The sequence below is a fragment of the Lygodium microphyllum genome, chromosome 1 (genome assembly GCF_053477565.2).
Source record: "Lygodium microphyllum isolate KBCC chromosome 1, Lygodium_microphyllum_v1.1.10, whole genome shotgun sequence".
NCBI classification, from domain to species: Eukaryota; Viridiplantae; Streptophyta; class Polypodiopsida; order Schizaeales; family Lygodiaceae; genus Lygodium; species Lygodium microphyllum.
This window is the reverse complement of record NC_141135.1, coordinates 72,032,046-72,059,214: the sequence shown is the minus strand read 5'-3', so window position 1 is coordinate 72,059,214 and position 27,169 is coordinate 72,032,046. Positions and strand designations below refer to the sequence as shown.

Here is a 27,169-nt window from a genome sequence, read left to right as displayed (position 1 = left end):
GGGCTAAACTTTTGGGTCAAGAAACTCAAAAAATAGCTTATGTATACAAAAATGTACATATTGAACCGTAGAAGCAATCCCTAATTGGGGGTTTTCAAGGGGGCGAGTGCCCCCCCTGATGGGTGTTCCCCCATGGTAAAGGGAATATTCCCTAATTGACTAGAAAAGAAAGAAAGACCCCCCAAATCCATTGTCAACCTATCTTCACTTAATCAAAGTTCTTCCAGCTACCCTTAAGCTCTCTGTCTATCATCTATCTGGATTGCCATCAAAGCTTCACAATCAAAGTGCATGGGTAGACATAGCCATCTTTGCATTAGTTCATTGGAAATTAAAGCAAATTTTTTCATTCTCATATTTGTTGTGTATTCTCTACTCCTCGCTCAAATTGTATCCACTGCACTATGTAATTTCAACATAACTAAGTACATCATGGTATGCCAATTAAAACTATCCAAGTCACATATGGCATGTCTTTAATTGTAGGGGTACATTATAAAGTATTGTCTACAAAAATTAATAAATGGTATGTTCTCTCAGGTAAGTTACTCATGAATATATGTGTGCATCACGTGGGCTTAAATTAAGGTATTTTTTAAATACCATTTTTATACATTTTTTACATATAGAAGGGTGTAATATAAAGGGGTTATTTACTAATTGAATAGAAAAGGGTTATGTTTTATTCATGAAAAACTCACAAATAAGGATATTTATAAATAGGCCTTGAACGCACGTGATGTAGAGGATATACATATAGTAACTTTCTCGAGTATGTTCTACATGCACATAATCAATTCATCATACACATATTACTATGCATATTGAGCATTTTATTAAATTGTTTAAAACTTACAAACTATTGAATGAACTTTGTTTCTACCTTTGGCAATATAGATTTTCATACATCATAATTGTATTAGGGTTAGGTAGGTCTCTTTTTGTTAGGAAACACTCCCTTTTCTTCCAATTCATGCACCAAGATATGCTAATATAATTTTGGACAGTCTAACCAGTACCACTTGTGGGGGGTTTGAGATACGAACTTTTACTATAATGCACATAAGTTTATAACATATGACATTACTTAGAAAGTAGCCTAAGTGTTTACAAAAGACATCCTTCACTAAGAAGATACTTCTTTACACATTTGTATTACTGCAACTAATATTCCTTGTGTGCTTTCCATGCATGGAATGCTCAACCACTTCGTGTACCACAAAGTGATGTTGCGAGGAAAGTGAAGTTGCCAATCACAAAGCAACTTTGGTTCCCTATTACATGGCAACTTCACTTTTCTCTCTCACTACATTGTCACCAAGGGATCATATCCCACCACTTCAACTTCTCTATGTTAGATAGACCCATGAGCGACATCTTGCGATGAGAGTGCCTTTTGAGTAGTTCTACATTGTATCTAACCTAGACATCATTTTGTACTCCTCCGTTATATATTTTTTGTTGTTTATTTTCCATTTAGTTAGTCATAGCATTAGATGATAGCTATTTTGGGACTTGCAAAATTCCTTGACTTTTCATATGTAACATTTTGGTCTCACACACCAATCTAGCCTTTTGTAGACCTTACTATAACGTTCTCTTGCACCACCTCCACCACTACTTGTACATTGTTGCTGCTTCTACCCCCATCCCTGTTGCTGCTGCTTCTATGCTTCTAGGTTGTGGCCGTTGTCATCACCGGTGCTGTTGGTGTTGCTTTTCCCCACTATATGTGCGTGCTGCTGTGCTGCCATCGCCGCTCATTGTGGTGCTGTTGCAGCCGCCATTACTACTATTGGATGTCGAGTACCTCCAGAGTCTGGCTGAGAGCTTGCTTCTTTAAGGTACGTGATCTGCAGTACCTACAAAGTCTGTATATTACATGAGAGAGAGAGAGAGAGAGAGAGAGAGAGAGATGCAGGCTTATCAGCACGGGTACGTGATGAAGCTGCCGTCTGACATACGCCATGGGCACCTACGACAAGCCACAGTAGGAGGCATGTGGTTATGACGCATCCATGTGTGAGATCAAGGCAGCAAGGCCAAGCTCAACTTCATGGCGTAGGGGGAGCACCATGCTCCTCTGCCTCCACCAGGTTCCCCCCGCGGCAGACCTCCAAGGGCCTCTTCACACCCTCGCCATTAGCACATTCTCTCCTCCAGCTCTCGCTCATCCACTGCACCTACCACAATTACTAAGTCTGCTGCCACCACTCCTTTTGGTGGAGATGCACTACTATTGCGGGGAGGGGGACAGGGGCTTACGCGCACACATGCTCTCTCTACCTACCACAACCACAGCAGCTAGTGCCTGGCAGAGCTCTCTGCTTCCAACTATTTCGGGGGCGAGGAAGAGAGAATGAGAGTGTGAGTGAAAGAGATGATGACTATCAAAAAGAGAGAGAGAGAGAGAATTTTCAATTTTTAAGAGAGACACGTGACAACTTTTAAAGGAAGAGAGAGAAAGGATTTTCAATTTTCAAATTTAGTAGATTTAGTAGAGTGTTGCGCGTTTACTAGGAGCTTTCTAGAGGTTTGGGGCTACCCAAACCTACAACTAAAATAATAATATAGTATAGCTAAGGACTTTTGGTAGAAAGGGTGTGTACACATGGCAAACCTACTATCCACCATGTCTTCTAGCAACAACTGCACATAGAATATGAGTAGCAATCTAGCTCTAAGGTGAAGCCAATACATCACTACTTGACCAATACTTGCATTTATATTTTAAAAAAAGTGATGAGATCCCATCTTCATGCCATTGGTTACTTGAGTAGCTTTATGAGAAGCCTGAGGTAGTTACATGTTCATACTTGACCAATCCTTGCATTTATATTTTTAAAAAGTGGTGAGATCCCATCTTCGTGCAATTGATTACTCGATTAGCTTTATGAGAAGCCTAAGGTCATTACATATTGTCATGAAGGAGGGGTGACACCAATTAGTGAACTCTCTCACAAATTGATTGAAGGATGGCACTAGAATATGGATAATAGTCTAGCTCTAAGTTGAAGCCAATACATCGCCACTTGGCAAATACCTACATTTTAAAAAAGTGGCAAGATCCCATCTTCATATTATGGTGTCATGGGTTACTCAAGCGACTTTATGAGAAGCATGAGGTACTTACATGTGATGATGGAGGGGTCAAGGCAATTGGTGAACTCTCTCACAAATTGATCGAAGGATAGCACTAGGTCTATGGGTTGGAGCATGTAGGTCTTATCAACATGGGTGGCTCTTATGTTTCAAATCCTCGGAAAGTTCTACCTACCATGTTGAATTTTTTACTCCTTGCCATTCCACTATGAGTAAGGGCAATAGAGTGGATCCTCTCTCTCTTCTTCACATGAATAACAAAAGGTTTTAAAAGACAAGGCAAGAAGCACATTTTATGCATAAGGTGGCATTAGTCATGTGCACCTAGTATCATGGGTAAGTTGTTGTTTTTCAACATGTTTTCTCCTCATGCACATGATGCGTATGACACGTGCATGAAATATTAGAGAGGGCTTAGGTCTAAATCAACATGGGTGGCTCTTATGTTTTGAATCCTTAGAAAGTTGTACCTACCATGTTGAATTTCTTTATACTCCTTGCCCTACCACTACAAGTAAGGGTAATGGAGTGTATCCATCCTCTCTTCTTCACCAACAGAAGGTTTTGAAAGCCAAGGTAGGAAGTACATTTTAAGCATAGGTGTTGTTAGTCATGTGCACCTAGTATCATGGATAAGTTTTTTTTTTTTCAGCAGGTTTTCTCCTTATGTACATGATATATATATCACATGTGTGCAGTATGTGAGATAGCCTAGGCCTAGCAAAAGGAAAAAAAGCTTTCTAAATTTTGGTGTGAAAAGGATTTGTTGATCCAATGTCTAGCCACCCATAATACCATAGTATTAGTACCATGAAAAGTTGGCAAGAGCAAAATTTCACAAGGCAGCTTGTCAGCTATACCAATGTCTACCCACCCATAATATCGTAGTATTAGCACCATGAAAAGTTGGCAAGAGCAAATTTCCACAAGGCAACTTGTCAACTATACCAATCTTGGTGCAACCTAACATAGTAGTAATTTGGAGTTATGTTGGGACTTGGGCTATCAAAATTGGACCAAAATTTAGCTTTATATGAGAGAGATAGTTGCTAAGCCATAGGTGATAGGAGTATGTTAGTATTATGTCATTACTATAATGCTATTAACCATGGTTCAGATGCATCGCATTATTGAATTACATTTGTGTTATCAAAAAATAGAGGTTTAGACACTATAACTTTGTTATCAAAGTTGGAGTGTTATTGGACATGGTAGTGCAAGGCATCGGATAGCCTACCAAGTAGAAAATTTGAACCCTCAAAACATCTTGTACCATTTGGTTAGGGCATCTATGTCTAGGGGAGATGGCACCAATGGGGATCATCTCCCAACATAAAGGTAGTCCCATGGTGCACACCATGATTGACCATCAAAATAGGTGCAATAGAACAACTTCATCAAAGGGAAGTTGGCCAAATTTAGTCAAAACTAACAGATTTTTGTGTGTGCAATTTGAGTGCATGGCTAGGTTTACTAAAACTAGCAGAAGTATATATGATTGATCATCAATCTTATAGAATGAGTTATAGAGGTTCACATACTTGCCTCTTGCATGACATATAGTACAATGACTTTTCTAGCGATAGTACTCAAACATAAAAGAAGAAGAGGAGAACCTCATTATGATAAGTATATTGCAAACAAAGCACTTCAATTTTTTGTGCAAGAGTTGTACATTGAACAATTTTCTTGTATAGAATAATGTAGAATTGGCAAGTCCAAGATTTACCAAATTCATTTAGCATGACAAATATATTTTAGTATCCCAATCAACAAGGTAGTCATTAGGTTCTAAGAATGTCTATTTATCACCAATCATTTCATTTGCTTTCCAAATGGATAAGCCATCGAGAGTAGAGTAGGGATCCACAATTAAGCTAATAGACTAAAGAAAACCCCATTGTGGTAAGTGAGTTGGAGAGCAAGTATATAAGTGTACACATAAGTCATAGGTTTCTCCACTCATAACTCATATGTGTTTGTATGTCTGCACACACGTGCACACTTGCATATGTTTCTATTATGTGCAGAAGTTCACATGTGACTATTGTGGTTGTTAAGTATATATATTTTCATAAGCTCATGAGTTTACATGACCTCTATATGCTTGCATTTACCACTAAGAGTGATTCAAAGTACATATATGTCTCAAATCATATGCATAAGACATTTTGATGGATGTGGATGCATATGCATCTAGGTTAAAGGTATGCATCATCTTGCTTGTATAACTTCACAAGTATAGTTACTAACACCTCCTTAGATAAATGTAATGAATAAAAAATTTCCCTAGCCTTTGTATTAAATCCCAAAGATTAGGGTTTCCTATAAAAGGCAATAATTGTCCCTTGTAAGTCTTCTTTGCACATTTGATCATTGAGATTTTACCTAGACTATCTTCGACCTCCCTCCATAGCATGAGAGTGTTTCATGCTCTACCATTGCATGAGGTGTGAATCATGGAGCTTACATTTTATATTTCTTGTTTCTCAACTATGGCTACATTGTGTCATATACTTAATAGATTTATGGCATGGCTATGGTTCTCAATATTTTCTTATCTCTTTTGAAAGTATTTGTTGATGTTTCTTGCTTAGGAGTAAGCTTCATACAATGGCATTAAAGCTTTGCTATGCTCCTAGTTGGAGTTTATTTCAAGTCATTTTCTAGTTGCAGACCATAATTTAGTTACAGACCATAATTGTGACTAGCCAAGCTTTCCAAGTGCTAATCATGACTATTTTGGAGCATTTAAGAGAAATCTAGAAGAAAAAGGTGGAGCTTTGACAAGTTTGCAAGTCATTACTATTCTACAAGCTATTTTGAAGACCATTTGGACAAAAATGGGGCTAATTAGACTTGGAGAAAACTAATTACTCTTCTACTTTTTGGAGATAGGTTATGCTATTCAATATTTTCTCAAGATTTCATGGCTACCAAGGGTTTTCTCTGCTTCTATAGGATGATACCACAAACAACCCCTAATTAGCAACACACATTATGAGCTAATCTACTGTTCTTAATCCTACTTAATCTCTCTATGCATCATCTCCAACTTTGTTTCTTGATTGAAGCTTTATGTTTCTTCAAGGATTCATCGTTCTATTGACATTATATTTGCTCTATATCAAGCATAGGTGAATATTATACCAATATTTGCAAGGAATTTATCATGTAGTAAGGATTATAAAGAATACTTGAAGATTTCAAAAAATTGAAGATATTCTTGGTTCACGAAGTTATTAAGAGAAGGGTTTTTGGGCATTTTGGACATAGAGGCTCAATTTTTCATTTTGGAAGCTTTAGGAAGATTGAAGGCCATCCAAGATTGATTCCACATCAATTCTTGAGCAACCGTGATTGACAATTGAGTGACATTGCTCATCAATCTTCATCACGCTTGGAAGAGGTACTTTATTTCATTCTCTCTCTCTCTCTCTCTCTCTCTCTCTCTCTCTCTCTCTCTCTCTCTCTCTCTCTCTCTCTCTCTCTCTCTCTCTCTCTCTCTCTCTCTCTCTCTCTCTCTCTCTCTCTCTCTCTCTCTCTCTCTCTCTCTCTCTCTCATATCCATTTAAGAATTGAGAATTAAATCCTCTTTACATTTAGAGTCACCTCTTGTGGATAGAATGAGTCCAATGCTTTAATTAGTCATCTAAGTGGTTCATTTTATGCATCATTGCTTGAAAGATGGTTAAGAATTGCTTCATCAGTTGAGATTGTTATTCTAATCTATAACCCCTTTTGGTTTGTTTTATCATGATTAATCCAAATTTTGTAAATGGATAAGTAGCAATCGAGTAAGTCGCTAGCTTGCCGATGTAAACGCTTCCCCCATCCATTGAATTTGCATATATCCCTTGCACATCTTTGAAAGCTAAAAGCTTCATTTTAGCTTTGTATCTCATACTTTTAGAGCCTAAAGGGGTGCACAACCATACCCGAGGTGGAGATTTGCATATCCTTGATGCTTATACCACTATTTTATCCCTCACCACATCTACCCAACCGGAGAAATGAAGATGAAGACATGTTGAAGTCAATTAAACAAAAAAAGGTATTTATGGATACAAGTAGGGAATAATATAAGTACTTACAGGTTTAAATCGGGCAATACAAGTCAACACATGTACAAGAAGGGTACTACATCATCTACCCAGGTGTCAACAAGTATTACAAGAGTTTTTATAGGCTTTGCATATCCTAAATCGAGCATATACGACATTTTTTGTCTTAGATAAGTTTTCCATAAGGTGCATGACTAATCGTGACAATCATATAATTTTATCTACATAATTTTCTTTACTTATTGTAATGGAGAAATTGATAGCTCCACTCGAAGAATGTATCCTCAACATTGATTTGAAGAAAAAGGTTTGGTAATTAGAGATTAGGAGCTCAAGTTACCACCAACTTATTGACAGTGGATCTAGTAGACAATACCTAGACAACCCAATGAGAAAGCTTTGTTTGAGTTGATTTCACCCATTATCCTATTTCCAAGTTGGAAATATCATTATACCATACCAAATAAGTATGTTTTGTAGCAACCAAGTGGTTGGCAACATAAATGAGGACTTACATGCATATTATATTGAAGCAAATACTTATATTGATGGCCAAAATGTCATTAGAAATAGCATAACAAATGGAGATGGAATTTATTTCACTATGTTCTTTGGGCATCTATTTATTTCTTTGCTGGCTATTCTCAATATATGTGAAATTGTTGTCGACTTATTAAACCATCTAAGCATTGAGAAAGGAAAGAAAGAGATAATTTGCAATGTTCCAAATGTCAATGAACCCATGGCTAAGAAGGATAATTACATGATTCCAATGAGTATGTCCAACTTTTCCATGATGTTAAGCATATGCATGAGCGAATTATTTAGCTCAACAACATTATGGATGCCAAGTTTGGCCATATCATCAATCATATGGATTCCAAGTTTGATAAGCTAATTGTAGCAATCAATAATTTGGGCAACAAATGGTCAATAATCTCACACCCTTCTAATGAACCAATTACACAAGCGCCTATTGATGCATTGAAAAAGAGGTCTATAAATCCAACAATTCCTTCAATATTTACAGTTGGGGGACCATCAACAGAGGCAAATCAACATGTCAACTCAAACTTTTGAAGTTGGTAGTTCATCAAGAGAAGCAAATCAATGCACATATATGGCATATAGATATAAAGGTCACACTCATTTTATGTCAAGAAATCCAGACCAACATGATGTTTCTTCAAATTCTAGAGATTAAAAAGAGTTTCATAGGTGAGATCCTTTCTATAAGTCCTATACTTAGCCCACTAATGTGCCTAGGACTAAAGTGCTAAATCAACTCAAGGGATGAAAGGAGATCCATTCAATGACAACCATCATTTCAAAGAAAGCAATCTTTTCATGACAAGCCATTCACTTATGCTCAAGCATCAGTTATGTTGCCCTCTTTGGATAAACTTTCATTTGCCCAACACTGTTTGGCGTATGATATTCATAAAACACATTCTTTTGGGCATCCACATAGATGGTCAAGACTATTAGTTTGACAAGGAATGTAAGAAGAAAATCAAATAAACATCGAGTCGCATGGTGCTTCTAAACACCCCTCTTTTACATACAAATCATACTTCATCTTTATTCCATTGTAAAAACAAATAAACAAACAAAAAGGAAACAAAAAGTAAAACAAAATGGAATAGTGTACAAAACAAATAAATAGCACATATATTAAAGGCTAGCATATAGCTACAAAGCTATCTATCCTCACTTTGAAGGGGATAACTGTGTTGAATTGTGCACAAGTATTATGTATTGAATGATGTAAAATTTTTATATTCAACCGTGTAAAATTATGTTGTAATGAGAAATCATTTTGAATTGTCTTTTCAAAATTTTTGTTAATAATCATATTGAATTGTATTTTTTTCTCATAATTCTCACAACTTGTTAGCTTATTATTGTTCATGTGTAGATGACAACTCCTATAATAATGGTTGACCCTGAATTTCCCACATTAATCAATGATCCTAGGATCACAAAAAAATTTGTCCTTCGCATAGATTAATGTGATAAGGACAACTTACAACTCACCATATGGAGTCTAGGGGATCTTAAATATTGGCTCATTAGAAACTTTGAGGAGCTGGTTAAAGACAATGACATGGCTAGGAAACTTGTGAAATGTTGTCCTGCAAACTTATACTAAAGTCTATACTGAAATAGCTAACTTAATCACATATTTGAGTTTCATTGTAATTATAACCCTAACTTTGAAACAAGCACATTGGCCTATTGGGTAAGGGGTGAACAAGTAATCAACAAAGTGACTCTTACACCACAACTTGTGGAGCTTGCCTTAGGAATACCACATAAGCAAGAAAAATACGAAGGCTCCACAAGATTTTCCACATTATACAAACATGAAGAAAATCAGTTGAGCTCATACAACAATGTGTAAAACTCAATGCCATTGTGGAAGAGGAGTTATGCACAAGAGTTAGAGAAATGTATGAACAAGTTGGAAATGTACTTTTCCCTTTATCCACATATGGAGGAAGCAAAGATTTATTATATTGCCCTCTACATTGAAGGCTATGTTCACACATGGTGGTGCTCTATGAACAAAATGAGTCAGAGTATTTCAATCTTGAGAAGCCTTTAAGAAACCCATGCTTGATGTTTTTGTCTCTCTTATCGAATAGGAAAAGTTCAAAAGGAAGTAGCATGAACTCCAGCAAAGGGGTATATCAATGCGAGACTATTCACACATGCTTTTAAACCTATGTATGTATGTTAAGGGTATCTCAGACTTCACAAAGTTGAACAAGTGTATATATGGCCTTGATCCAAATCTATCCTTGAAAGTTGATGCTATGCAGTTCACCACCATGCACAAGGCTATTCAACTTGCTGAGAGGTATAACCAAAATTACTATTGGGATGTGGCAAATTTTCAACCAAAAAACAATGGGTATTCTCAAATAAATCATTCCTTAAAATTGCGCCCATATTTTATCCAACAAAGAAAATCTTTAAAGTATAAATAAAGATTTTTAAGTACCTAGATCAAAATCCCTATATATTCTACAATGTATAATTCAAAACAGGGCCTAAAATTTAGGACTAATGTTGAAGCAAAATGGAGTACAAAGGGACAAACTTTGATGACAAATCTTCATTTAATTATATGCAAGGCAAGCATGTATCAAATCATAGCATGAATGATATACATTTGAAGGGTTTATATTTCAAATGTGGAGAGAAGTGGACTTTCAATCACAATGCAAAATGCAAAGTAATAAATACTAAAATTAGCATGACCATTGATAATGATTTAGATGATGAACCACCCGAGAGAGATTTACTCCAAGTAGAGGCATTTTCTACTAGGAGTATTTTTAGTTCTCTAATTATCCTAACACAATTTAATTTGACATATCAAAACATCTTCATTAATTAATATGTTAAATAGTATGCCTTCACATAAGTGCACATATATGAATACAAGAAAAAATAATGTTGTTAAAAACACCAAATATTGATTCAAATTTATTGTTCTTATTCTTATTCCAATGACTATTCCTGTCCATATCAAGGCTTTGCTTTAAGACCAAAATAAACCCACTAGATCCACCCTCAACTAGCATCATGACCTTGAGGCGCTCTTGGACCTCCCACCATAGCATGAGTTGTGTTTCATGCTCCACCATTGCATGATGTGTATCTCATGCATCTTACATTGTATCTTTCTTGTTTCTCAACTACGGCTACATTGTGTCATATGCTTAATGGAAGTTAGCTATGGCTATGCATTTCACCATGTTGTTGTCTTTCTTAGAAGTATTTCCTTATCTTTCTTGCTTAGAAGCTTCATTATTATAGAGCTGAGAGCTCACAAAATTCTCTCTAAATATAAATGGAAGCATCAAAACAATGGTGCACTTTAAGAAGATTGTGGTCATAAGTTGATCATTTTACTACATAACTCGCACGTCTTTTCTCACCATGAAATGAGGGAATAAGTTTTGTTGTTATATCCTTCTCATCACTCAAGACATTTCATAGTTATTTGCATGGACCAAAGTTTGGTTGCCTTATGAAGCATATGGACAACACAACAATGTTGGTTTAAGTGTACAACTTCCATTATATTTTGTGGTGCTTAATGGTATTAATAATAGTATACTAGCATTCCTTGCATGCTTTATGTGAAAGAAATATTAGACCATTCACAATAACACATTACAAATTTGCTCCTCCCCCTGCCCCCCAAATACACACACACCAAGTCTCTCTCTCTCTCTCTCTCTCTCTCTCTCTCTCTCTCTCTCTCTCTCTCTCTTTGTGCCTATCACACCAACTCCACACCACTTTCCTCATGACATCCTCTATGCTTGGTTGGCTTTGCTACATTCACCATCCTCCCTGTCACTTTCTTCTCTTGTTCCCTCCACTTTACCCATGCCCATTATCACTTTCCACACATACATGCTACTTCTCATCCATTCACTGGCTTTGAGAGAGAGAGAGAGAGAGAGAGAGAGAGAGAGAGAGAGAGAGAGCAATGAAATGAAATGAAACGATTTGTTAACATCAACAACACGAGGCCAAAATGACCTATGAGGCCATAAGCTCCAAACATTTGTAAAATGGTATAAGTTTCTAAAGATAAGAAATATAACAAGAGATATCTAGATCTACATGTTGATACCAAAAGAAACTAGCTGGTAGCATCATAAGTGATAAAATGAATCTCAGAGGAGATGAGGATACACATCATATTAAGAAATCCCTCATCAATTTACTGAAGCATAACCTCATTCTCCTCCCATGTAGAGAACCTAGGTGGCCTTCTCTAGCTTAACCAATGGTCTATTGTATCCTCCTATGCATCTCTCATCAACATATTTGTTGAGCTCTAAGATGCATGGATTAGCCATGCCAAACTACTCAATCAATCAGTGTCCCTCGCATAGATGTAAGTTGAGGCTATGTAGGGGACTCCTTGGTACTCCTTAGTGTAGGACAAATCTACTCCAAGACTATGTAAGTGCTCCTCATTCAGAAATTTGTGAACTATTTCTAAATAGGCCCTCCACAAACTTGTGCTTTGACTTTGAGGATGGTCTTTCTTAGTCCTCATATCTTTAGGAGAAAAAGTTGAAGGCATCTTTGGCTAGTGGAGTTCATGACTCACAACAATGGCCCAAATCCATCCCTGAATGGATAATGCAAGTGGCCTTGGATCTCATAGCAATGTGCATCAGTAGATGTGATGCTTGTCTGTGCCTAGCTCTCGTTAGCAAATTTGTCATATATGCTCCTCTAAGAGTATGGATGTATATTTGCTAATCTCAATCTCAATTGGCATGAGGAGGTTCATATCAAACCTTTGACACATCTATTTCTATGCGATAAGTGAGTATCCATGTGTCTTAAGTGTATAATAAAGCCATCCTCAATGGTGTTGAGAAAATAATCTCAAGAAAGCCATATTTATCTCCATTTCATGTATTGGTGTCAGCATGTCCTTGTCTTGCTAAATAAGATACTCTTTGATTATCTTGCCAACCTCTAAGTTACTTAAATCAAAGGCAATGCATCAAGGGAATACTAAAAGGGGAGGGGGGGGGGGGGGTAACCTATCCATGCTATAACCATGTAACTTGAACCATGTTGTCATCCAAGCATACTAGCATAACGTATGACCCTCTGCAACAAGCTATTGCAAAGATTCAAGGGCTACCAATGCATATCAATGTGAGGGGAGCTCCCATAGGCTATGTAAAATTGATATTGATTTAGTAAGAGTCTCTACCACAATTAGAGAAGCCCCTAACTCAACTCCAACAATCTCATGGAGGACGAAGGCCTTACATACAATCCTGTTGAAAATCATGGAGACCAATGGCCTCTCCGTTGAGCTCCATCCATCATATGTATCACTTGATCTATTATAATGGTCGATGCTAGACCCCTAAATTTGTACTCCATAAAACATTCTTGATATAGCAAGTAGCCATAACTTATTACAAGGCTCATGGAACTATATGCCTAAGCACATCCTCTCCAACCCTCTCAATGTTCTATTCCTCCATATAAATCTTGTCTCTGCTCTCTCTCTTGAAGAGCAAGTGGGCCTTGTAAATAAACCCACAGATATGTACAAGAATCAACATACTCCACTAACTACTATCCACAAGAAAAGCTTGATGTTAATCCCTTAACCCATTGTGATGTAATATGAAACACCATAACTTAGTAAAACCAAGGTCAACTAAGAGCCCATTGCCATGTGCAAAGGAGTATAATGCATCCAAATGTCTGTAGCCCTTGTGGGAAGTCAACTCTATGAACATAGTGTTATTTGCATATAGTGAGAGGCTATCCAACTACCTAATCCATAAGGCTTCTCTATTCACTCTTCTAACAATGTCGTTGAAAATCTCATCAATGTATAGTCCAAAAAGTATCAATGAGAGAGAACATCCCTACTTCACTCCAATAATAGAGTAAACGAGAGCTAAGAGACCCTTAGTTGTATGTACTTTACCAACCACCAACTCATATAATGCTAGAAAACCCTATATGAGCTCTCTAGGTCCTCCCATGCCATATGGCATGTGTAACAATTTGACCTTGTCAGTATGTCAAAAGCCTTGTGGAAATCCACAAATCAAGACTCGATCCATCTCTCATAAGCTTTACCCTCCTCGATAATGGCTCTTAAGTCTGAAGATATGATTTAACATTAAAAACCTTTCTTGAATCAACCTTGCTCCTCTACCCTGAGGCCTACTCTCTTTGCCCACTGAGTCAATTCCTAGTTGAGGATGAAGACAAATAATTTGGCCAATGGAGGAGAAGGAACATAAGGAGATTTTTGCGAAAGTGGAACAAGATTAGGCATAGGAATGCCCCCTAGGGGAATTGCTAACTAAATGATCTTCTGTAGAAACACTTGTTACCACCTAAAACGGACCCAACACTAGCTTTAGGCACTACCTAGGCCTCTATAATCCTCACAAGACAACCCCACACGGCCTCGCGACCAAGAGTATCCAAGGACACACTACCCTAATCGCTACTAGAGATATTGTGTTTGTAATAGAACATAGTTCAACGATTGTCCTTACTCTCCTCAGAGGGAGATCCTATACATCTTGGTATAATGTACCATGTAACACAAACATAAAGGAGGCACCCCTCCGACTGAATGTCGCGGCCCCACTGCAGCTCTCCTACACCAAGAGGATTGACCGCTCAATGCGCTGCTCTAACACAAAGAAAATACGAATAATATCCACTCTTATATATTTTGAACAATCTAGGAGATTTAATAGTTTCTTACCAAGCTTGCTCTAAGAAACCGTTCCTCTACCCTGCAACTCGGGTTTCCTTTCACACTCCACGTAGGTCAACGTTTGGAAAGCAATTGCAATGCATCCAGGTTTGATACCATGTTATGCTCAATGCAAATTGACCAGCCAAAGACCAAGCCACTTTTAACCAGATTGTCAAGCCAACTCCTAGGAGGTGTTGCATTGAATAGGTGATATTGATAACCAATTTCTGTGATTTATATTAGCCTTCCTCAATATTTACGACACTCGTTCGTAGTAGTCCAACTAATCTAATATCGAAAACTCGATAAGTTTGCTTAGTCTTGCACTTCCTCTCTATCTCTATATTGGACACTAAAATACTAAAACTAGGATTTTTATCCCTTCGAGAATTAACTTCAGAGCATAAATCCAATAGTTCTATCTAATTCCTTAAAGCCAGGCTTGTGGCCAAGTGCTACGCACAAAAGAAAGACCCTGACTATGAGGAGGCATTTGCTCCTACCTCCTGCATGACTACCATTAGGTCTATGGTTGCTTTGATTGTCCATTATGGATGGATTGTACATCAACTTCATGTAAAGACTGTATTTTTAAATGGGAAACTTCAAGAATAAGTGTATGTATAGCAGCCCATTGGTTTTGCAATTGAGGGATCCTAACACTTGGTCTATAAGCTAAAAAAGGCTTTATATGGTTTAAAACAAGCTCCTTGAGCTTGATATGCAAAGATTGATGCCTTTTTACTCAGCCAAGGATTCATAAATAGCTCATCAGAGTTTACTCTTTACATATGTAAAGTAGGGGAATCCTTGATGGTCATATGTCTATATATTGATGATCTTTTGCTCATAGGGACACATGCTGATCAAATTTCAACTTTCAAACAAAATTTGTAGCAAACTTTTGAGATGTCACATTTAGGGCCTTTGCACTATAACTTGGCCATTCAGTTCATTCATGATGCTAGAGGCATTGGATTGTCACAGTCGAGATACATTGATAAACTTCTTGAGAGGTTTGGCTTACAGGATTGCAAGCCAGTTTGTCACCAATGGAACCTAGACAGAAGCTGTCATTGCATGATGATAGTGACTTGTTTGATATCCTATCATATGCTCCAGCAGTTGGATGTCTTATTTGCCTATGCAACACAAGGCTGAACATACAATTTGCAATTTCAGCCCTCAGCACACATATACATCTGCCACACATGTCACATTGGCAAGCTGTCAAGCGTGTTTGCACTTGCATGCTTATAGTGATTCTGATTGGGTAGGTGATTATGATTCTCGTTACTCTACTACTAGTAGCAACTGTTTCTTTCGGCTCAGCTTGCATCTCTTGGCTTAGCAAGAAACAATCCACTGTCGCCACATCGTCATGTGAAGCTAAATACAATGCAGCTTTCACTATCACAATTGAATGTGTATGGCTTAGACAGTTGTTAGATGGTTTGGATGTACCTGTCATGGAGCCTATTGCGTATGGCTTAGACGGTTGTTAGATGGTTTGGATGTACCTATCATAGAGCCTACTGCTTTCTTCACTGATAGTCAGAGTGCCATTGTAGTGGCATGGAACCTAGTGTTTCATGCACGCACGAAACATATTAAGATCCATTATCACTTTTGCTCAGGGGTCACCCAACAACACTCGTTACTCTTCTAAAGCTGCTGCTTAGGAACACCCTGAATGGGATGAACCACTGACAAGGGTAGAGCTCATTATTTGACTGCTTTTCTTTGTCCTGCAAAATCGTAGCCCCTTTAGGAGCCACTGATTTTTGATTCTCCATGGGTGCTGGGAGAGTGCCACCTCGGGCCTGCATGTGAGGCTGTCTTCTTTCATCTTCCACCTCCAGCCGCTCAGAGCACACTCTTGCGAAGTGACTGGATTCCTTACAGATGTAACATGCATCTGGGAATGGCAAAAATCTGACTTCAGTGCAGATTTCAATATCATTTGCATCATATTCCAGGAAGTCTGGAATTTCTGTCTGTCTGTCCCACAGCATGCACACCCTCTTCTGAGCCTTGATTTCGCCAGGTAGGCACGACAGGACATTTAGTAACCTCCCCAGTGATTCAGTCACAGCACTGACTTCACTATCCAACCAGTCCGGGAGGGTAAGAAAATGTACCCAGACTGGACACTCTGTCCTGAGAGTTTCCTCCAGGTCAAAAGACTCCCTAGGGACCGTGGCACTGCATAGAACAAGTTGCCCACAAAGCCACTGAGCTTCCGAGGACCAGTCAGCACCATTAGCCAGCAAAGCAAAATAGAAACCCCTACCCACAAAGTGAAACTGCGACAGAGAGGCTTTCATCTGGTAGGTGGATGAAAACCATCTGACAAACTCTTCCTCAGATGGAAGATGCCCAAGGAAATAGAAAAACACTCCCGCCACATCATACTGCCTGATTTCACTTTAAGTTTTGGTAGGCTGAATGCTGCAGGCACACGCAGGACCTTTCTCCCATAACATCTGTTCTTTCTCCTCCATTCGTTGTACTCCTTCAAGCTTGCTCGCAGCTCCTTTTCGACTTCCACCATGATCTCCTGCTTATGCACTACACTGACAAAATCCAGTTCCATCATGTCACCCTTGATCCTAGATGTTTTCTCTGCCCTCGCCTCACCATCATTTGAGGAACGTTTGTTCGACTGCATGCATGCAAAAAGACGATACGTGTCAGACAGCAGTCACCTCACATTAATGGTGATAAATGGCTTTAACTGTTCTGACCATCCACTTTCATCTTGCTTGGAACCTTGTTATGGAGGGGTTTGTTTGAAGAAGAACTCCCCCTATTTTATGGTCTTTCCCTTATTTCCATGATATTCTAGAAAGGATATCAGACTATTTGAGGGAGCACTGTACTTCTCATAGCTACTCCTTTGACAGATTACTCTTAAGTATATGCTTGGATCAAGTTTTGAGCACTTTTGACCATCATGTGCAGGATGCACAGAGGCAACCATGGTGTGCATGGTCTTCCCCTCAAAAACTTATTTCTCCAAAACCATGAGTTGATTGAAGATCTCTAAAGGACTTCAACATGCCAAATACCAGGAAGGCCTATTGTTATGACCATTGACACATGCATAACATGCAATCCCTAATTTCATCACTAGGAACATAAAGAGACATTCTCTTCCTCTTTGATATCCTTAAAAATTTTCATTGGCACCCAACTCATTCTTACACAGTAGCCATGATGGTCAACAGGGAGTTTAGGGCTGATGCTGCTTCCAGTAACTCTAGGACCGGAGCAAAGAAAGGATCTCTTTCACAAGTTGTCCCCCTCAGCCTCGAAAATCAGAAAAGATGCTGCCCAAAAAGACGACATCCAGTTGAGAAAACAAGTCTTTCAATTTATGATACATCAGATAAAATATGCAGCTTTCTAGTATTTTGTACAAATCATATGTACAATCCCGGAATTCCTGTCGAGGCTGTCAAAAAATACAAGTATCTTAATCCATGAGAAACTACCGCTGCATATTATCGGCTACGTCAGCTGAGAGGAACCTAAGCACAGTCACATTTGCATGATGTAGTTTACAATCTAGGCTGCAGGGAGACTAGAGCCCAACTGTACAAAAGGTTACACCACCGCATATTCTCCTTCGCCACAATTATGGTTTCACATCTGCCAGCGCAAAGTATCACCATATCTTGGTTGTGGACTGATGCATGGCTTTGTGTCTGGAATCTGAAAACAGAAAAGTCTGCTGCATGCAGCAAATCTGAAATCGCAATTCAATACAGCAGTCTAGACCTGAACTTGCAGCCACGTATCACTGTGCTTCAGACAAAAGTCTGTCTATTTCACCATTCTCATTATACATTCCAACAAGCTTTTTTGCATAAAACGGTATGTGTTCTCCTGCCCTGATCAAAGAAGAATCCTCTATTCTGAACCAAATTAACAACACAAATCATAATAATAAGGGTAAAGAAGAGCAAGATAATACCTCTCTCTCCCCCATGCTCTGTGAGCGTGCAAATAATTTCGGATGTTGTGATAGTCCAAGGAATATCGTGCAAACTCAAGACCTTTGGGGCCAACCTGAAACATCAAACATCAAATCGCTGTAAGGGACCAAAAAAGATAGAGGACTTCCATGACTACTCATTGTGTATACCAGGTTGAGAAGAAAGGCAATCAGATTTCCAATAAATCTGGGTGCTGGAGAACTTTGTCCCTTTCCTGCAGTCAGTACAATGTCAATGGAGAAGAATAGATATTTTGTAAAGAGTTACACCTCTGCACCTAGATTCACCATCACTTTTGTTTTATTTAATAGAAGTATGCATCTAGAGTTATGACAAACTGAGAGTACAAAGCCCAAGGCAACAAAAACTAAAACCCAGGTATACAGCACACCAGTTCACAATAGAAGGTACCCTAACATATGTAGATTGTGCATTCTATTTCCCTTATTGCATAGGACTCTAGAAGTGACATGGAACCTGAGAAGATATTGAAGTAGATCGATAAATTTTCCTTCTCTCGTCAATTCGGACCCCTGGATGAGCCTTGCACATATGCTGTTCTCCAAGTGAGCACAGTAATGCAACGGCATGCATGTATGCTTACAGAGCAGAAGCTGAAGGAAATCCCCAGCATCTCCAAGTAGTCCATGTATGCCCCGCCTTCTCCTATCAGTGTCAAGGCTTGCACTTGATTCCCATGATCACAGGCATGCATTATGTTTGTGCAAATTGCTACCATAAGAAATTGGTAGTAATCGTTTATCCTCAAGATGTGCACCCACAATTGCTCCACATGTAGAGCATGACAAGGATGAGGGCAAACAAGAATCCCTAAGCAAGACCTATGGCCTTGGCTAGGTCCTTTACAACACAGCTATACCTTCCACTCTGCCTAGTATTTGGATACTTGGAGTAGGTAGGATCACATGTATGTTATGCATGATGATTCTTTCTTTCCAAAGGCATTGGAGATTGTGGTTCAGCAGCTGTATGTCTTTTCTGATTACTTTCCTTTTGAATATGCCAATGCTCAGACAGCCTATGCACCTCTTTCAGAATCATTTGGGCAAGCTGCCATTCCATTTTAAACTCTTCATTCTTGAACATGATGTCTTTGATGGTTATATGAGGGAACTTCTAGATCAGTTTTTGCTTGCCCTTCCTAATGCTAGAGTTACTTCTTATGATCTACTTGTATGTAATGTGCAAAGAGTGGCTAGACGATATGGGATCCACCATGCTACACTTCAAGGCAGAGATTGGCAGCAACAGAGCAGTTTTTATCATTGGTGATTCACTTTTAATTGACACTCCAAATGATCATGTCATATTTTCTGCATTTTTGCACTTGACAACTGTTGTTAAACATTCCTCTTGCAACTATACTAACAAGTTAAGCTTGCAACTTTGAGCAAGACTCTCTATGACAATAATTGCCACACACTTAAGCTTTATCACAGCCTACATCTTCTTCTGCTAAGTAGAACATTGTGCAGTTGTAAAACTCCTCAGACCAGATGATTACAGGTTCAAAAAACATGATGCATGGGTTTAAAGATCACTTCATGGATTTGCTTGGGCCCCAACTGTATGCCTCTGGAAGGGCTGTGATTGCTTGGTCTGTATTACATGATCCAGTCAAGAATCGAGTTTCCTCTTGCATAGCTGGACCATGGAAGAAGATAGTAGTGAAGATAAAATGGATGCAACTTTGTCACATATGTCCAAGGACAAAAGCCTTGACTAGGATGGCCTAACGAATGAACTCTTTGCAAAGTATGCAAATGTGCTTGTGCCTCTCTTTGTTATGAAGCTTGGGAAATGGTGATTATACCTAACTCTTGGAAGATGGGAGTTATCAAATTGCTCCCAAAAGTGCCCTCGCCTTCCTCTACTTATCATTGGAAGGCCTATTTCCTTGATGGGTGGTATGTATAAGAATTTTTCCAAAATGTTAGCTAATGATTGCATAAACATCTACCATAGATAGTGCACCTTACCCAATATGGTTTCCTCAAAGGACATCATATTTTCCATAATATTCCCAGTATATAGATGGCAACTAATAATGCATAGTATATATATCAAGAGATAGTGATGGTTCAGCTACACTTCGCAACAGCTTTTGATCACTTGGATTTCTGCTTTATGGCCCATCTCATGCAAAAGATGGGTTTTGGACCGAAAATCTCAAATACTGCTCTATACTAGAAGTTAGAGCTCATATGCATGGGTGATACTAGAGGGAGGTGTTACGAGCGGTTCTCACTTTCCAGATCTGCTAGGCAAGGGTGTTCCTTGAGTCCCTGTTCTTTGCTCTTGCAACCCAGCCTACTCTAATGATATTATCCCATCTGACAGAAAATGGTGAGGTGGTTGGCTTGCCTCTCCCTTCGCAACAACAATTAGTCGGCCAAGAATTGGCAGATGACCACAAAATGTTCTCAAACGCTAGCAAAGACAATGTTCACAGAGCCATGGAAAAATGGGAATTATTTGCTCTAGTATCACGATTGCACATTCACATGCACAAATCAGCTCTTATAAGTTGCATGGAACAAGACTTACTTGCATTGGCTAGCGGCAATGCAAGAACATGACAGGGCATTTGGGATATTCTATGGTGTATAGTTGTACCCAAGCATCAATTGGATTTCGACTCGTATTGTGAACCAATTTGTTTATTAGAAACCAAAGGTATGGCCTTTCCGTGCGCAGCTCAAAGTTGCCCAAATGGTTATGCTGCTGATGATCCCATATTAGTTACCATTGCTGAATTGGTTAAAGATTGCCTTACAGAAAGTCACACGGTCCATTTTGCTTCACGTTGTGACAAAACAACTCAAAGAATTTTGGCATTAGATGGACTTCCTAGGCTCATATATGTAAAACCTAAATGAATGGGGTGGTGCAATTTTAGACATGGAGACACATGGCAGCCTACCATGGACTTTTTTCAATGGCATGTGTGTTGGGCAGCAGCCCTAGGTTGCCAATGCTAGATTTTTTTTGAAGTCATACGAACTTTGCATGGCAACACTCAAATTCATGCCTCATAGTTGCATGTCCTTAGTGTCAATCAACGCAACCAACTAAAATCCTCCCCACAGTTGACTCACCTTGTCTGCTCTTGGCAAGTGCTCCTCAAGAAGTCCTATTGGCATCCTCCAAAACATTCATTGTCAGCCAATTCCTTGCCATTTGAGATTTTGGCTACTTCTAGAATTGTTTCTTGGGATGCAAAACAAGAAGCTTACTCCCATCAATTGACCAAGATGGCCACACTTGGCCTAGTCTCTATTGTTGATGCTTGGAGCCCTCAATCACTACTTTGCACTCATTCCATTCTGTGCAAACAAACTTTCATGTGCCTAGAGGATACTACAATCTGTGGACAACAATTTCGGATCCTTTGCTTATTTAGCAAAGCATTCTTTCCTTGGACTCGAAACACTTGGCAGGATTGGAAAATTAATAATCAACTCATCTTAGAGCAATCACTTGCAAATCACATATATCATTTGCTTATCAAGGATCATGCATGGTCAATGGACAAGTCAAGCCTTCTTCTTTCAGGCTAAACTTATAGGATTGCCGAGAAGACCACATTGAGCTCCCTGCCAACACGCTGCTGCCTGCCATCGTGTCGCTACCCCCCCACCTGCCTGCCATCGCACCCCATCGCCCAACACCTCTGTCCACCAGTCATGCCCCCTCTCCCAGTGTTCCTGCCCACCTTTCGCGCCACCCCCTGCCCAACACGCCATCACGCATCCTCCCCCAGCTGTCTTAATGTCTCCCCCCCTCCCCCCGACTGACTGCCTTCGCGCCCCCTCCTCCAGCTGCCTAACATCACACCCTCCGCCTCCAACTGGACATCCATCGCGCTCCAGCCAAACTCTCCAGACGTGCAGCGCCCCCTCCCCGCACAGTTCCTCTGCTATGCTGTCCCAACCTTGATCGTCTGGCAGCTCTGCCCGATAGGCCACCCATGTGTCCCCGTAATGAGCCTGCAATACGTGGAGTCCAGCACCCCTCCACCGCCCGAAAACAACCCCCCCCCCCCCCCCTCTTATTGCACCTTCCATCTACAGCAACGCCCCCCTGCCGGCATCACAGCAGAGTGTTTAGTAAGTTCTCAGCAGGGTCGCACAATGGAAACCTCTGGTCAAACGCTGGTGCATTCTACAAGTGCCCCCCAGTCAAACACCTTGTGCGTCATCCTCTTGGAGGAATAGTTCTTAGCCGTTTGTGTCACGGAGCCAGAGCTAAAGGAAACAACGATCTTTGGTCAAGTAATAGGACACTCTCCATCCAGGGCCCAACTTCGGGAGTGGCTTCACTCCACGCTGCGCATTGGCATAGCGCAAATCGTGGAGGAGGCGGTTCTCATGGGCCAAGGGATCTTCATGGTTCATCTCACCACTACGGATTCAGCTCGTGAGTTAGTGGAGAGCTCGCCCTATGCCTCCAAGAAGGGAGTCATTTACATGGTTCCCTCGTATAGCGGCTTCACAGTGGAGACCTTTGAGATCCACAACAGATTTATCAGACACCCAGTCGCCTTACTTTTCCCTGGACTGGCAGTAGAGTACCGCCAGTTAGTGGAGGACTCTGGACGCCTCTTCGGCATAGTTCATCCTGCCTCCTTCGCAGACGCAGTGATAGCCACAGGAGTCCCCAAGGTACGAGTGGCTATGAAAGACACAAAGAGTATACCAAAGTTCCTGGAGATTGAGGCAGCAGGTCATTGTGACCAGGCAACCAGGGCAGTGCCTGCGCTGCCACGACTTTGGGCATCGGGCAATAGATTGTACACGCTTCGAAGCCAAGGCAGTTCCGCCGATAGGCCCGAAGGTCGACACTGACGGCTTCACACAGGTCCAGAGACGACAGAGAGAAAGACGGCAAGGGGGGCCGTCACTAGCTCCTCAAACGCAGCCTTGAGAGCAAGAAGCAGTAGAGCGAGTGACGCCCCCTCGGCAGAGGACTCTGCAATCCCCCCTTGCCCGCCCCACCCAGCACAACCACAATCCCCCACATCCACCACCCGCACCACAGACTACCTCATTTGAGATCCCACAACCCCCACACCCACCCCCGCACCCGCCACATATCTTCCACCATCCCACCATTCCTTGAGCTTCTTCCTGTTGAGCTAAAATGTGCATTACTTGCTGTTTAGCCTCTTAAACAGCCCCAAAACACACTAAAAATGCTCTTTTAGAGTAAAACCCTAAAACGGGGAGCGGTTCGAGAGAAATCAATGGAAACCCTAAAACCGGGAGAGGTTCGAAAAAGTTTAGTGGAAACCCTAATTTTTGGCGCGCCCTTCCACATCTATAAATAGACAGGCTGCCCCCATTCAGCAATCATCCTTGTTTTGCAGGTTACACCAGCCCACACACCCTCTGCTGTTGTTGGCGCCCAGTTTCCAGCCTGCAGCCCGCCTCCATCTACTGTCCAGCCATCATCGACTGCAGCCACATCATCTTCAGCCTGTCCATTGCTGTAGGCGACAGCTCTCAGCTTCTGGCGACTGCTCCAAACTATCCCAAACTGCTGTTCAGCCTACTGTCCATCATCTCCAGGGTCAGCCAGCCTACGTTTTCAGCATTGCAGGCCCTGACACTCTCAAACACTGCTTCAGCCTGCTATTCACAGCAGACTGTGCACAGTTTCCAGCCCCTGATCGGTGGTGCACTACTGCGTTTACCAGTTTCCAGCCACCAGACTGCTGCATTTTGGTGACCAGCCTGCTGCCATTCACTATTCAGCACTCCTACACTCCAATTGGCAGTAACAGACTTGGGATCTGTCTTCGGTGGACGTCACACTCCGACATTGCTCTACCCTTGAGCACACTGTACACTCTTACATTTATTTACAGCATTCATTCACTTCAGAGTTGTGTTCTCTCTCTCCCTTCTTCTCTTTGTGTTTGAGATTTGAGTTTTGCGTTTAGGATTTGAGTTTTGCCCTCTGTGTCTGTGTCTATGTCTTTGTGTTTCTGTCGTCGTCATACACTCTGTGTGTCCTTAGTGCAAACCCTAGCAGTTTCCTTAACATGGTATCAGAGCCGGTGCTCTTGTAAAGAGTATCCTGCGGATATTGTGGATAGCTGGTCTTTATGCGAGGCACACAATACGACTTGTAACCAAATCACAATGTCCCGGACACCTTCTCCTCCAGTTCCTATGATGTCTTATCAGGCTTCTCCATCATTGGAGGCCCTAAGACGGCATTATGGACTCGGTGAGGAGGACGACACTCCACCTTCACCAGATTTCACTAACATGACAAAAGAGGACTTTGAGGAGTACTATCGCAACAAGTATGGTGATGTTTACACCCCTCCTATTAGTTTTGCTACCACACCCGGACCGGTTGGTGAGGCTGGCCACCTCTTCGATCATGGAGGACATACGGCATTCGAAACGTCTGCCGATCCATCTTCATCATCTCAGTCAATTCCGATGTCAGGTTTGTATAATTCTTTTGTTTTGCATGAATCAAAACCCTCGTCTGTTTCTGCTTTCGAGGTACAAGCTCCGGATGGCTTTGCGTATGTGAACTTCAATATAGAGAGCTCACGAAGCAGACGAAATTCAGGTACATCTACAACTTTTGTTTCATTTGAGCATATTACACACACTTCTTACTTCCCTCCCATCCCACCCTCTTCTACATCGACACCCTGAGTGGATGGGTTAGCTTGTACTGTTTTGTGATGTGTTGGGTGTACCCTCCCTACTCTCGTCTTCTGGGTCACTATTTCTCAATCGGCCGCATCCCATAAAATTTATCACACTTATTCAAAAAAAAAAAAAAAACGTAAAAGTTCCATGTAGTTCCATCCACCTTTATAGGGCTTGGTAGGCCACTCGGCAACCGACGTGCACCCTTTGTCCGATGCCCTGTCCTCTCTAGGGTGACTACTTGGATTCCCTTGGTAAGATAGCCATCGCTTATGTAGTCTTGGTAGGCAACCAGGCAGCCAACATACACCCTTTGTCCAATGCCTTGGCTGCTTTGGGGTGGGACGCCTTGGGGTACATAAACATCACAATGGTTGGCCTAACCTTTCAGCTCGGTTTTGGGCCTAAGAGGGGGTATTGAGCTAAAATGTGCATTACTTGTCGATTAGCCTCTTAAACAGCCCCAAAACACACTAAAAAGGCTCTTTTAGAGTAAAACCCTAAAACGGGGAGCGGTTCGAGAGAAATCAATGGAAACCCTAAAACGAGGAGCGGTTTGAGAAAGTTTAGTGGAAACCCTAATTTTTGGCGCGCCCTTCCACATCTATAAATAGATAGGCTGCCCCCATTCAGCAATCATCCTTGTTTTGTAGGTTACACCAGCCCATGCACCCTCTGCTGCTGTTGGCGCCCAGTTACCAACCTGCAGCCCACCTCCATCTACTGTCCAGTCATCATCGACTACAGCCACATCATCTTCAGCCTGTCCATTGCTATAGGCGAGAGCTCTCAGCTACTCGCGATTGCTCCAAACTGTCCCAGACTACTGTTCAGCCTGCTATCCATCATCTCCAGGGTCAAGCCAACATGCATTTTCAGCATTGCAGGCCCTGACACTCTCAGACACTGTTTCAGCTTGTTGTTTACAGCAAACTGTGCACAATTTCAAGCCCCCAATCAGTAGGCTAAAATTATCCAAAAATCTAGTATTTTTGGATAATCCATGCAACTCACACTAGTACTAATGACTCAGATCACATTAACTCTCTAGATCAATAAAGAAGTCAGATGATGATGCATTCCATGCTTTTTCACACTGTGTCTGCATAGCATCACAACACTGCGGCATCTCCTCCATGCCCTCAAGATATCAAATCGGTTGATAGCGCATACTACATCGAAATTCAAATTGTGCTTCTTCCCGATCTTTCCTGGCTTCCTCAGACCTAGCAAGCCACATCTTCATGGAGGCATGGTGGTGGTCACAGACTTGGGATCCATCTTCGGTGGACGTCACACTCCGACATTGCTCTGCCCCTGAGCACACTGTACACTCTTACATTCATTTACAGCATTCATTTACTTCAGAGTTGTGTTCTCTCTCTCCCTTCTTCTGTTTGTGTTTGAGTTTTGAGTTTAGCGTTTAGGGTTTGAGTTTTGAGTTTTGTGTTTAGGGTTTGAGTTTTGCCCTCTGTGTCTGTGTCTGTGTCTTTTTGTTTCTATCGTGGTCACTTTGTGTGTCCTCAATGTAATTCCTAGCACTTTCCTTAACACTCCCCCCCCCCCCAACCTCCCCTACAGAGCACCCCTCCCCCCCCCCCCTCTGATCCGCCCCTGTTTCAGGTGATCCCCCCCAAACCCACCCCCCCTTCTCCCACAAGAGGTGATGAGCCACACACACCTACATCCTCCTTGCACTAGCAGTTTTCCCCCTCCCACACATCCACCAGCTCATTTGCCCCTACCGCCCGTCATACCTTCCCAAGATAGGCACAACTATTGCCACAAGAATTCTTTCGCAGTGGCCCATGGTCCTACCTGAGAGTTACGCAGCACGGAGAGTTCCCACTACCTCTAGAGGTGGGGATCTTTGTGGTTCGTAAGTCAAGGAGGAGCAAGGTCCATCTACTAGCACCACTGGATGGACCAAACTATGTTTTTTTCCTTCAGTCCTCTCACTCAGGGGATTGGACGACGACACAGATAGAGGAGTTGAAGAGTCAAGTGGAGAAC

At 41.0% G+C, this 27,169-nt stretch overlaps 2 protein-coding genes across 3 annotated transcripts in view; both read right to left on the bottom strand.

Moving 5' to 3' along the window:
• Positions 1-9,809: 9,809 nt before the first annotated feature.
• The window catches only part of HCAR (coenzyme F420 hydrogenase family / dehydrogenase, beta subunit family), a 151,855-nt gene continuing 134,495 nt past the window's right edge, over positions 9,810-27,169 (bottom strand). The window contains exons 17-19 of one of the 2 annotated variants that reach the window (XM_087678495.1): positions 18,608-18,672; positions 18,437-18,531; positions 9,810-10,022 (exon numbers count right to left, since the gene is read on the bottom strand). In XM_087678495.1, coding sequence (XP_087534621.1) covers positions 9,965-10,022; positions 18,437-18,531; positions 18,608-18,672 — 218 coding nt within the window. In that variant the 3' untranslated portion in view covers positions 9,810-9,964. Of the gene's footprint in view, positions 10,023-17,740; positions 18,354-18,436; positions 18,532-18,607; positions 18,673-27,169 lie in introns of those variants that run through there. The other variant, XM_087678487.1, reaches the window with a different exon arrangement.
• LOC148041252 (uncharacterized) lies at positions 12,778-17,777 on the bottom strand. Its single transcript, XM_087678509.1, has 2 exons — positions 17,665-17,777; positions 12,778-17,122 (listed from the first exon to the last, which is right to left on the bottom strand). The coding sequence occupies exon 2, from the start codon at positions 16,782-16,784 to the stop codon at positions 16,098-16,100; it is 687 nt and encodes a 228-aa protein (XP_087534635.1). The 5' UTR covers positions 16,785-17,122; positions 17,665-17,777; the 3' UTR covers positions 12,778-16,097.